This window comes from Ailuropoda melanoleuca, chromosome 6 (genome assembly GCF_002007445.2).
Source record: "Ailuropoda melanoleuca isolate Jingjing chromosome 6, ASM200744v2, whole genome shotgun sequence".
NCBI lineage: Eukaryota > Metazoa > Chordata > Mammalia > Carnivora > Ursidae > Ailuropoda > Ailuropoda melanoleuca.
The window spans coordinates 111,931,333-111,943,031 of NC_048223.1; the positions used below are offsets into that span (position 1 = coordinate 111,931,333).

At 46.6% G+C, this 11,699-nt stretch overlaps 1 protein-coding gene across 1 annotated transcript in view; it reads right to left on the reverse strand.

Moving 5' to 3' along the window:
- The window catches only part of LOC100472992 (guanylate cyclase 2G-like), a 35,708-nt gene that overhangs the window by 10,313 nt on the left and 13,696 nt on the right, over positions 1 to 11,699 (reverse strand). Inside the window, 6 exon segments of the mRNA XM_034663623.1 lie at positions 595 to 752; positions 1,552 to 1,638; positions 1,640 to 1,710; positions 8,623 to 8,694; positions 9,225 to 9,329; positions 10,043 to 10,159. Of these exon segments, the coding sequence (XP_034519514.1) occupies positions 595 to 752; positions 1,552 to 1,638; positions 1,640 to 1,710; positions 8,623 to 8,694; positions 9,225 to 9,329; positions 10,043 to 10,159 (610 nt within the window).

An 11,699-nucleotide genomic window follows, 5' to 3' on the forward strand; every position in this document is an offset into this window, starting at 1 on the left:
TGTTAATGATTCCTCTTATTATTACCAACATAAAAGTTTAAAGTAGGAAATAAAGAATTGCATTTTATGTAGTTCACTATTCTCAAATATGTACTAAAATGTCAAGAGTTTAAATTAAATACTTATTTTTTTTCAAAAACCAGGGATGTACTGTATGGTGATTAACATAATATATTTTTATTATATTTATATTATATATAATATAATTATATTTATATTTAATATAATTTTATTATATTACATTAGTCATCATACAGTACATCCCCGGTTTCTGATATAAAGCTCGATGATTCATTAGTTGCGTATAACACCCAGTGCACCATGCAATACGTGCCCTCCTTACTACCCATCACCAGCCTATCCCATTCCCCCACCCCCCTCCCCTCTGAAGCCCTCAGTTTGTTTCTCAGAGTCCATAGTCTCTCATGCTTCATTCCCCCTTCTATCTAGTTTTTTAATTTAAAAAAGAACATAAACTTTAAAAAGGAAACACAACGGAATAAATCATAAATTAATAAACACTGAATTAAAAAACAAGCATTTGAAACCTGCCCACGTGACCAAAGCCTGCCAAAGAAACTCTTTGAGCTTTACCATCTGGCGCCTCCTTGAGGTGGTCAAACGGCCCGTGGACCTGGGAGTGGATCAGCTCCGTCATCAGAGTGGCAAAGCTGTGGCCATCTCCCTTTGGGGTGCCGGACCAGGGCGCCTTTGGGAGCCGCAGCAGCTCGGGGGCCGTCCAGTAAGTTCTGCAGAGCAACAGCTGTGGTGAGGGAAGCCTGCGGTGGGAAAGGGCAGGCAGAACGGGAAAAGCCACCCCTCTTTCTCAGGGAAGCACAGAATTGAAAGCATCCAGCCGCAACGGTGCGCGCCTTAAAGAGCAAATAGGGATCCCTGTGCCCGCGAATACAGAGAAACCGATCGGGAAGGACGCGCACTAACGTGTTAACTGTGCCTAACACCTGACTGTGCGGTTAGAAGAGCTCTTCCCTTTTCTTTCCCCTTTCTGTCTTGTCTACATTTTAAAAACTAATTTACTGAGGTACTATTCATAGGACATAAAATAAACCATGGAAGCAAACAATTCGTGTGGCATGTGGTACATTTGCAGTATTGTACAACTAACCACCCAAAGAAGTTCCAAAATATGTCCGTGGCCTCAAAGTAAAATCCTGTCGCCATGAAACAGCTTCTCCCTGGTATTCCTACCCGCGGCCCCGGTAAGCACCAACCAGCATTCTGTCTTTACAGATTTTTGTGTTCCGGGTATTTTGTATAACCTGCATTTATTGTTTGCTGTGAGTTTTATAGGTTTATTTCATTGTCAGTTACAATGAAATATATATATATATAATATGTAATACATATATATAATGTATATATAATATATATAATGTGCGTGTGTGTGTGTGTGTGTATATATATATATATATATATTTCACAGGCTGGTACTTGTGCCAGTGAGTATCAGGTAGCAGAGGTGGTGGGGTTGGGTGACCTGTGACCCCTCTGCTGGTAGCTAGTAGGTGCAAGGTCTGCCAGGGGTTACCCGAATGGTTGGTCGGTCCCTGGCTGTATGTTCCGTAGGTCCGGCCATACTTGAGCTCCCACAGCCCAAAGCCCATCAGCTTCACCTGCATCCACCAGGCAGCTGGAAGGCTTCGGGTTGCCGTGGGACCCCAGGGGGCTCCCATGGAGGAACAGCTTGCCCTGGAAGAGTGAAAATAAGCAAATGAATTAAAGTAGGTATCAATGGACCCTGCCGGAAGAAACAGAGACAGAAACAGAAGGACAGAAACACAGACCCAGGGGAGGGGGACACGCCCGTCTCTAGGTTCATTTGTACCAGAGCCACTAACATAGCCCCTTGCCCATGAGTCAACCTGGGAGCATCGCCCAAGTAGGGGAAGACTATTTCTGGCCCCCTGGCGTGGAGCCACGAAGGCAAGGCCAGACTAAAATAAATAAGCTAAATAAAATAGAGTCTGACGGAGCGGTCAGACTCCCTCATTGAAATCCCAGCTCTAACGCTGAGCAGAGAGCAAGTTACTTTACAGCACAAGCCTCATTTTTCTCATCAAAATGGAGGTGACAATAATCCCTACCTCCCAGGGTGACTGTGGAGGGTACCTGGCGTGAAGTACCTGAGACACAGACACACGTCGTGCACGACACAGAGTAAATCCCCACCATAAACTGTCATGAAAAATGTGTATACTAATAAAACAAAAATTATTTAAAAAATAAATAAAAATTTAAAAAAAAGAAGAAATAAGTCAATGAGAAATCACCCAGTCAAATAGATAGAGACTTAAGGTGGGAAGATGGGATTAATTAAAGAAGATTGTCTCTCAAAAAAAAAAGAAAAGAAAAGAAAAGTGTATAGCTATCATAAAGTCTATCAACAATACAGAAAGAACATTATGTAATTAACTCTTCTTTTATTACCTACGTGTTACAAATCATATTCTATTCCGACCTACCTGTAATGATTCTATAATAATAGAACATTACATTCTGTTATATGCACTTAAGGGTCCTGTTCGAGCACTTCGCAAGGGAAAGGCAATAAAATGAGGAATGTTGAAAAATCCCCATGTCATCCATTGTGTTCTTAAGGGTTTATATTCGTCAAGCAACAAAGCACCATTATTTATGAAGAGGCCCAGAAAGAGTACTAGAATCAGAAGCCGTGCACTCACGTCCCCACGTGACCACTCAGCCGCTTCAGGCAAGCCACTGTGCTCGCTGGGCCTTGATTTGACCATCTCTGAGATGGGACTGCTTAGATCCCCACTGCTTGACAGATGGCCTGGGGACCAGCAGCACCAGCATCACCTGGGAGCTTGGCAGAAATGCAGAGTCTTAGGCCTTGTCCGGATGTACTGAAGCAGACTATGCATTTTAACCCGATCCCCAGGACATTCGTGTGCACGTAGCCTGAGAACACCCATCCTCCTCTTGGACCTTGGAACGCCTTGGCTGCCCATGAAAGTCACCTGGGGAGCTTAAAAACGAAGAGCCAGTGCTCAGACCCGAACACAAGAGCCTATGTTAGCTACGGATCACATGCGGTACAAGCCAAGCCTGATGCGAAGAAACCCAAAGCAAGAGAGGGATCAGAATGGGGGAAAGAGTGCCAGTGGGAAGACCTAGCTCAGGGTGAGTCACCAAGGCCAAGAGCATGCTCATTTGGCAGGGAGGTGAGGGCAGAGTGCACAGATCTCTCCATAGGCAGGGAGGGCTTTAAAGAAAGACCTAGAATTGGGGATGGGAACAATTATTGGGGGAGGACAGAGAGAGAAGAGATAAATTTGAAAATGAGAGCTGTCACATTTGAAGCAGGATCAGGCTGACAGATGTTGGTATTTCTCTGAGATCTCCCAGGACAGGCTAGCAGCAGTGAAACGAAGGCTAAGGGGACAGGGCTGACTGCATTTCAGAAGTAACCCCAGCAGTGAAGGGAGATGGGGGGACCCACTGAGGGTGACAGTGGGGTCTTTATTTTCTTACTTCCTTGAGGTCTTCACCATAAGACATTTCCGTAATATTTATTCAACGTTTCCAGCTTCTTGGACATAAAGTCTCTCTATATCTTTGATCTGAGTCTCTGAGCCATTCGCAGAATACTGAGGCTGGGAGCTGGGAGGGAGGCATCAGCCTCGGGATGTCACAGGTATGGGGTTGTCATGGAGCCATTTTACCTGCATCGGCCTGAGTACCACGGGCCTCGTCCTACCTGCCTCACCCCAGAGGTTCAGACAAGAGTGAACATGACCATGTCTCTCTCAAGGCCCTTACTGGAACTTTCTCTGTTTAAAGTTTATAGTGCTAGCCTTATGTGGTATTGACCTGAATTCCTTACTTAAACTGACTCATGTCATTCCCCTAGTGACCCTGTAGACGCAGGTGGTATTACTGTCACCCTCAACATACAAATAAGGACATCAGGAAAGGTAGAAACGAAGGCGTTTCACCTGCGCCAGGTCACTGCGCCGGCCTGTGTTAGAGCAGGACTGGGAACGCTGCAGTCCCATTCCACGTCCCTGCCCTGGGCCAACTGCACAAATGCCCTGTAGCTGACGAAAGAAAGCTCTGAAGGGCAAAGATGAGGACCCACTGAGCGTGGCATCGAAGCCACAAGGGTCTGTGAAAGTGCATACCGTGGTCTGGATCTCCGATGAACAAATAAGTAACAGCAAACCTTTCTCTGAGTACTTTGTACTATGCACAGTGCTGTCTTCATACGTAGGATCGCATTTTGTCTTTCCGGAAGACAGGTTAATATTCTCATTCTCTGTCTCCCAATGAGGAAGCTCACAGTTTTAAATTGCTCTCAGACAGTGAAAGCAGAGCTGGAATATAAACCCAGGTTGGGTTGCCTTCAAAGCACAGCCGCTTCTAAATCATCCGATTTTAGTTTCCGGTGCCCTGGTGATTGATTGTATGGGAGCAGGAGGAGGGTGGATCAAAGCACACCCATTCTCCTGACACCGTCATACGGGGACAGCCAGGTTCGAATGTCTCTCGAGCCCAGCCAAGGAGGGGGGTGAAGTCACCCACGGGTGTGGTAGCAGGAGGCAGCGGTGACACTCAATGTGCCAGCAAGGAGGAACGCGGGGAGGCCCAGAATGGACTCTGTCCCCAGGGAGGGGGGGCACTGGGCCTCGTGGTCACCAGCTCAGGGACTCATCTCTCCTCCAGCGGTGATCACGGTCTGAGTCACCGCCCTGCTTTAGCAAGAGCCCTGAGCCAACACTGGAAGTGGAGGCTAAAGTGGAAAGCGGGAGTGTGGATACACCACTCCCACTCCCACCCCAAAATTCAGTGTTTGTTTTCTGAGATGATACAGTTATGTTACATTTTAGAAGCTGCAACCCACTCACCCAAACCTGGAGGGGCCTGGCCGGGGCTGCCTCTGGAATTCTCTCATGAGACTCCAACAAGCCAAGGTCTGGGCTTGAAATCTGGGGAGACCTGTATCCAATCCAGAATTCTCTCTCATTTGATGGAGACCTCCCCGTGCAGCAAGACCGTCCTTGACACTCACAACTCTCTCTGCCCCTGCTAGTGCCAGGCCCACCCCAGGCAGGAGACGTTTTACTCAGTCACCACTGATGACCCCTGACGTCCAGGTTTATTAGCAGAGTTCGTTCTGTGAGAACATAAATAAGATGTTTAGGGATGGTTGAAAGCCTAGGAATGTAGTTCTCCCCAAGAGATGGCACACATCTCTTCAGTGGTTTTTTTTTCCTATCTTGGTGGCACCTTGTCGCAGACCAAATAGGTCATGGTCTCAGGGTTGTGAGATATAGTCCCGCTGGGCGTGGAGCCTGCTTTAAGAATCTCTCTCTTCCTCTCTCTCTGTGCCTCACCCTTTCCAAAAAAAAAAAAAAAGAATGAGCCGTGGAGTTAATTGGTAATTATTAAGAGTACCAGCCAAGAGAAACACAATATGAGCCACAGGTATAATTTTCAATTTTTCAGTTAAATAGGTGAAATTAATTTTAATAATAAATTTTATTTCACCCCATATATTAAAAAATCTTATTTTGACATGCAATCAACATAAAAACAATGAGATATTTTAAATTCTGGTTGTTGTTTTTTTTCCAAGTCTTCGGCTCCGGTGTGAATCTCACACTTAGAGCACACCTCGGCTGGAGCTCACCACATCGCCACTGGCCAACAGGCCCAAGCAGCTGGTATTGTTTGGATGCTGCTGACTTATCCCAGAGGATTGTTGGGGGAATGACATTCCTTTTTCAAGATTTATTTATTTATTTGGGAGAGAGAGAAAGAGAGCATTTGTGGAAGGGGGGGCAGAGGGAAGAAGGAGAGAGAGAATCTTAAGCAGACTTCACACCCAGCATGGAGCCCAATGTGGGGCTCAGTCCCATGATCCTGAGATCATGACTTGAGCTGAAATCAAAAGTCGGACACTTAACTGACTGAACCACCCAGGCGCCCCCATGGGAATGAAACTTGTAAATGCACGTGTTTTTAGTACTAGTTGGTACTAGTAATGGAGTTATCTGTGATAATAGTAATCCCACCGCTCCTACAAACAGTGAACATTTACTGGCACCTGTCGGGGGGAGCTTGGCGCTAAGCATACTTACTTCTCGCAACAACTCTATTAGGCGGGTGCTGTCGTTATCTTTAGTTGATACACAGGGAAACTGAGGCTCAGGGTAGTTAAGGTCACCTGGCCAGCAGTGGAGAGCCAGGGTTCAAACCCCAAGATAACGTCTATGCCAAACTGCCCTCTTCCTCTTAATGCATGGAGACTTCTCTTCCTCCGAAATGAAGGCCCATCCCTAACTCAAGAAGATCATAATCTCCAAAGCTCCTCCCCAGGCTGGCTCTGCTGGGTTGAACTCTTCAGGCACAGGACAATGAGCCTCGTCCTCCGGCCCTCCATGCTCAGAACTGGGTCTGAGCCAAATTAGGTGCCCCATCAACATACACTTGTTGGCTTGAAAAGTGTGTGGCATCTCAGAATCTCTCTGGTACTTGGTATAGAGAATGTTCTGGTCAAATAGACATCAAGGGAGGCATTGTCTTTATGATTGATATGGGACACCCAGAAGCGTGATGTGACCCACAGAGCGTGGCCAGAGCTTGGGTTCATGTCAAAGTCACCAGTGGGAAAGCGCTGAGAAACTGTAGTGAAGTCGTGTTGTTATTAGGCCCCTTTGAAAGAGTGCTTGCAGAACAATTCATCTTAAAGTCCTCAATGTGCCCTGACCTAACTCACCGTGACTTCCTTACACTGTCCCATTGCACACTCCATTGCAGAAGACCGAGATGCTTCCAAAGCAGGTGTCAAGCTGTCTTCGGTTCCTTTGGCATGGAGCAGGGAGCAGGGGATAGACTCAGTGACCTGGAGTGACTAAAGACCACCAGGGAGACTCTCCTTCCAGAGTGCCATTCTCACCCACCCCAGCATTTCTCCAGAGAAACTTTTGGGTTAATACCTCTTGAAAACCAAATGCCAACTGAAAAGCTAAATCTATTAGTTATCCATACCTTACCTGGGGAGAACTTACTAGTTTTCTCTTCAGAGGCAATATATATGATGTCAGGGCAGGAGACAGATCCCCAGAGTCTAGAGTACTTCCCTGGGTTTGGTGGGGAGGGAAGGGAAAGCGGGTGAAGGGAAGGAAGCAGGAGCCCAGGGTAGGAGAGGATGCTGCATCAGATCCTCCTAATTCATAACTGCTCCACCACTTAATTTCACATGTACATTCCCTGAGGGTTTTTTCTGCAACTAGATTTTAATCAGAGATAAAAACAAGTCCTTGTTTCCTATGAAAGTGCCCAGAGTGAGGCAAACCCTTAGGAGATGCTCAATGAAGTCTTACTGAAATACTAACAAATAGTGGTAACCCAGGGTCATCTGAGAGGACCCACCACGGGAGGCTCCCGTCGTCTGCCTTCCTTGGTAACGACCATATGCTGGTTTCCCACTAAAGCCTAAGATACCAAAGTTTCACAAGTACGACAACTTCTCAGGAGTAAAGAGCAGTTAGATCCTAGAGAAAAAAAGAAAGCTCTTTGATACCAAGCGGGCCAACCTCATCTCTTAAACCCACTTGGAGGCCGAGGTCCAGCTAGGGGAAGCAACTTACCAAAGTCACTCCAAGAGCCACCAGCCCTCAACTACAGGAGGACAGAGTTCATGTCTCACCCTGTGTCCCTCCCAACACCCAGGCCATGTCTTTCCCAGAGGAGTCTGTTGGTTGATGAATGGACTGTTGATTGACAGATGATGACCACCCCTGCCTTGCTGCCCATGTGTCAGACTGAGGGACTTCCTCACCAAGACCCACTCCCACGTCATTGGTGTGGTCCCCACTGATGGTGAAAGTAGGCACAGTGAGCTTACAAAGAGCGGCTGGTTTGTAGCCCAGGGTGAGGAGGACACCCTCAGGATGCTGGCCCACACTGACATGGCCCCACTACTCACCTTCCATCTGTGAAATGGATAGAATGATAGACTTACCTTATATTTTGTTATGAGAATTAAATAAGTTAATATATACAAAGTGATAGAAGGTAGGCGAAAATAAGCACTAAATATGTTTTAGCTACTACTATTGTTATTATTAATCTTTTTTGCAGACACCACAGCCCTCTTTGCCCAAAATAAAAACTCTGCCTGCTTGTACACCTCCTCCGGTCTCCATTCTTAGCCCACCTCTTAGGTCAACAGCTTTGTGGCCGTTTTCTGGGGAAAGGACTCAAAAACTAGGCAGAAGGAAGGGATGTTAGGAATCCTCCTCCCCAGCTTGCTTCATGGTCTAGTAATCAGCTTTTCTTTGGGGTAAAAAGTTCTAGCCTGAAGTGTAAATACCCTGCCCCTACCTGACTGGATAAACCTAGCATCCCTTTCAACTCTAGTCTAAAATAGTTCTCACTATTTACTTGAGATCAGGGAAGGAGAAAAGAATGAAAAATCTGATGGAAGTGGTGAATTTTAGAAGTGGAATCATTTTGTTTGAGATCTGAGGAAGATCAGAATTCTCAGGAAAGATTATAGTTCAGTTTAACCCAAGACACAGAATAACTCAAAAACACTGGTATTTGTTCTTTAAATAAGTTTTGCATGATACTTACATTGACTATGTCACATGCAAATGAGAGTTTGAATATCCAACCCAGCTCATGATCTGAGTTTCTCAAAACATCCTGAAAAACACCGTTATTCGAATTATCACCAGTGACTCCACCGGAAGCACAGGGAGCTTCGCATTGTTCCACTGTTGAATGGATTTGCTAATACAGTGGATGATTCTGACCAGGACTACGACAACCCGATACATTACAGCCAGTACTGGAAACTTCCCAGGAGATACCATAACCTTATTCAATGCTGAGAAAGTTACACCATGGAGTCTTTTAAATACTTCCTTGTTCCCAACGTAAAGCTAATGGTCCCATACCATGAGTAAGATGAGCCCAGAAACATAATTCGGGAGTGGCTATAATGTCCTAAGAGATGATAACACGCTCAGACAATTTCCACCCAGAACCAAGGAAACCAGACTGTTGGCAATTCCACTGCTAATCGTATCCGCTGTTGGTGGCCCAACAGGATAATTCAGGTCTTGCAATTAGACCAGAGAGGAACTGTTCTTGGATGAAGGGCAAAACATCAATAAAGTTCTTTAGAAGCTGCTGCTAATCCATCCTGAGTTTAGATGTGCTGGTTCGCTTACCTTAAGGCTCCCTGTCTCGCAATACTGGGTGACAATGCAGATGTTGGGTGGTTCTGTGCAAACACCGAAGAAGGGGACAATGTTTTCGTGCCTTAACTCATACACCTGAAAATAATAACCATAGCTGGTGATTACAGTATGTCTTCTGTGCCAGGAACTCTGCTCTGTGCTTGACACACTTGCAGCTAAGTCTCACACAAAGAAAAGGTGAAAGAAGAACTATGGCTGCTCCCATTTTAAAGATGAGGAAACTGATTCTCAGACAGTAAAATAATGTGTTGGAGATCATACAGCTTATTAGTGGCAGAGCTGGGAGGTATATCCGGGCAGTCTGCCTCTAGCAAAGAAACCAGAGGACTGATCAAAGTCTAACCTAATACCACGTCACAGTAAACAGACCTGGCCCTGCTTCCTGATGGTCTTGGCTGTCAATGCCAGTGAGTGGGGGCCATGCCAGGTCATAGGTCTTGAGTAAGATGAGACCCCATGACTCTGACTCCATCCAAGGACCAGGTTCGAGGAAGGTAGCAGCAGAGAGGTAGAGACACAGAGGATGGAGAGATAGAATTAAGACCAGAAGAATTAAGGAGAAGGAGCAAGGCCGGAAGGGGTCCCAGATTTCAGGTGCCTGGGTCAGGCTAAAGGATCTGAAGCCTAATGTCTGGGTTGTCAGGGGACAGAGATAGTGGGCCAATGTAAAGGAAGCAGCTTCCCGCCATTGATCCTTTGGGCTGGAGCGTTCCCAGTGGGAACCGGGAGCTGGCAGCAGAGAGCCTGAAACAGCACTACTTTCTCTCTTCCAAGGGCAGGGGCCTCACCAGCCGGATTTCCTGCAGCACAGATGGCTTCCTGACCCAGGCTTTTGCTTGGTCACCAGCATTGCAGACGGCCACATGGTTTCCCTGGAACCAGAGACGAACTGGGGTGTTCTTAATCTAGGTTGATCCAGAAAACACTCCTCTCAGAAAAGACTAGGAAGGGAAGCAGGAAAACTGGCAAGAAACCCACTGACGAGTGGGACCATCAAGCTCCTCGCTGCCCACATCAGCCCTAGGGCGGCACTGGGCTCCATTCGTGTAGGCGCTCAGCTAGTCACTCAACACATGAGATCTCTTTTAACAGACGACACAGTCCTGCAAGGCGGGTGTGATTAGCCTGTTTCCAGATGAGATCACTGAGGTTGACTTGTCCAAGGTCACACATTTGTAGGTAGTACAGCCAGAATTTGAGCATCTGACTCTAAGACTGCTCTGTTTCTATTATACAATAACATCCCATGTGCACTCAGAGGAACAGTGAGCTGAGGTCTTAAATGTAAGCCTGGAATCAGAGACCTGGTTCAAGCCCATTGCTACTACTTACAGCCTATGTCATCTTGAACAAGGGATTTCGCTTCTCTAAGCTTCCATTTCCTCCTCTGTACCATGGAGATTAAAAATAAAACCTATCTTACAGGGTTCTTTCGAGGGTTCAGTCAGTTAAAACATGTAACACTGTGAACTCGAAGCTGGGCACCGATCAAGTTTCAGTCTGTAGCGTATCGTCTTGTCTGTTGTTACCTGTTGGGTTTGCTTTTAGAGGGCCCGTCACTCACCACAAATCATAGGACAACCTGGAAAAATTGGTGTAGATGAAGAGGGAGAATCTGGACGCAAGAGAAGGTAAGCCTCGACGTGACTTAAATGTCAACCAAGATCTGCCAGTTTTAGTGTGGGGTTAGTTGCAAAGGACTCAGGACTGTGATGGGGCTTCCACGGATGCAGGGCCCCCTGTGGGATGGAGGAGAGGGTCCTTGGAAGAGGTAATGCTTAAGCTGAACCCTGAAGGGCAAGAAGGTGCCAGATGGAGGGGGCAGCGGCAGCAGGTATGGCACCGTCTGAGGACAAAACACACATGGCCTAAGCAGCAAGACGCATTGGATGAGCACAGGATTTAGGCCAGGAAAAACAATTTTTTTCTGAAAGTAGCTTGAGACTAGGCAGCAGAAAGCCTTCAGCCTGTGTTAAAGAGTTTGGACACGATGGTAAGGGCAACAGAGGTGGGGACCCCAGGGTTTGAGGGCGAGGAGAGCAAATATTTCAGGAGGCTTAACCAATAAATGTACACTGTGGATTGTTGGCTGCTGTCTCTAAATGGCTTCTTGACCATAATATACAGTTCTGTGGGGCGCCTGGGTGGCTCAGTCCGTTAAGCATCCGCCTTCGGCTCAGGTCATGATCCCAGGGTCCTGGGATCCAGCCCTACCTCAGGCTCCCTGCTCAGCAGGGAGTCTGCTTCTCCCTCTGCCTGCCACTCCCCCTGCTTGTGCTCTCTCTCTGTCAAATAAAGAAATAAAATCTTTTTCCCAGAAATACAGTTTTGTATGAATAAAGGTCCTTAGGGTTTGATGGGTGATGATATCCACGATGGTTTTTGTCATTGGAAAACCCAAGTAAACGTTTAGAAAAATAAGTTCAGCTGCATAAGGAAAGCGTC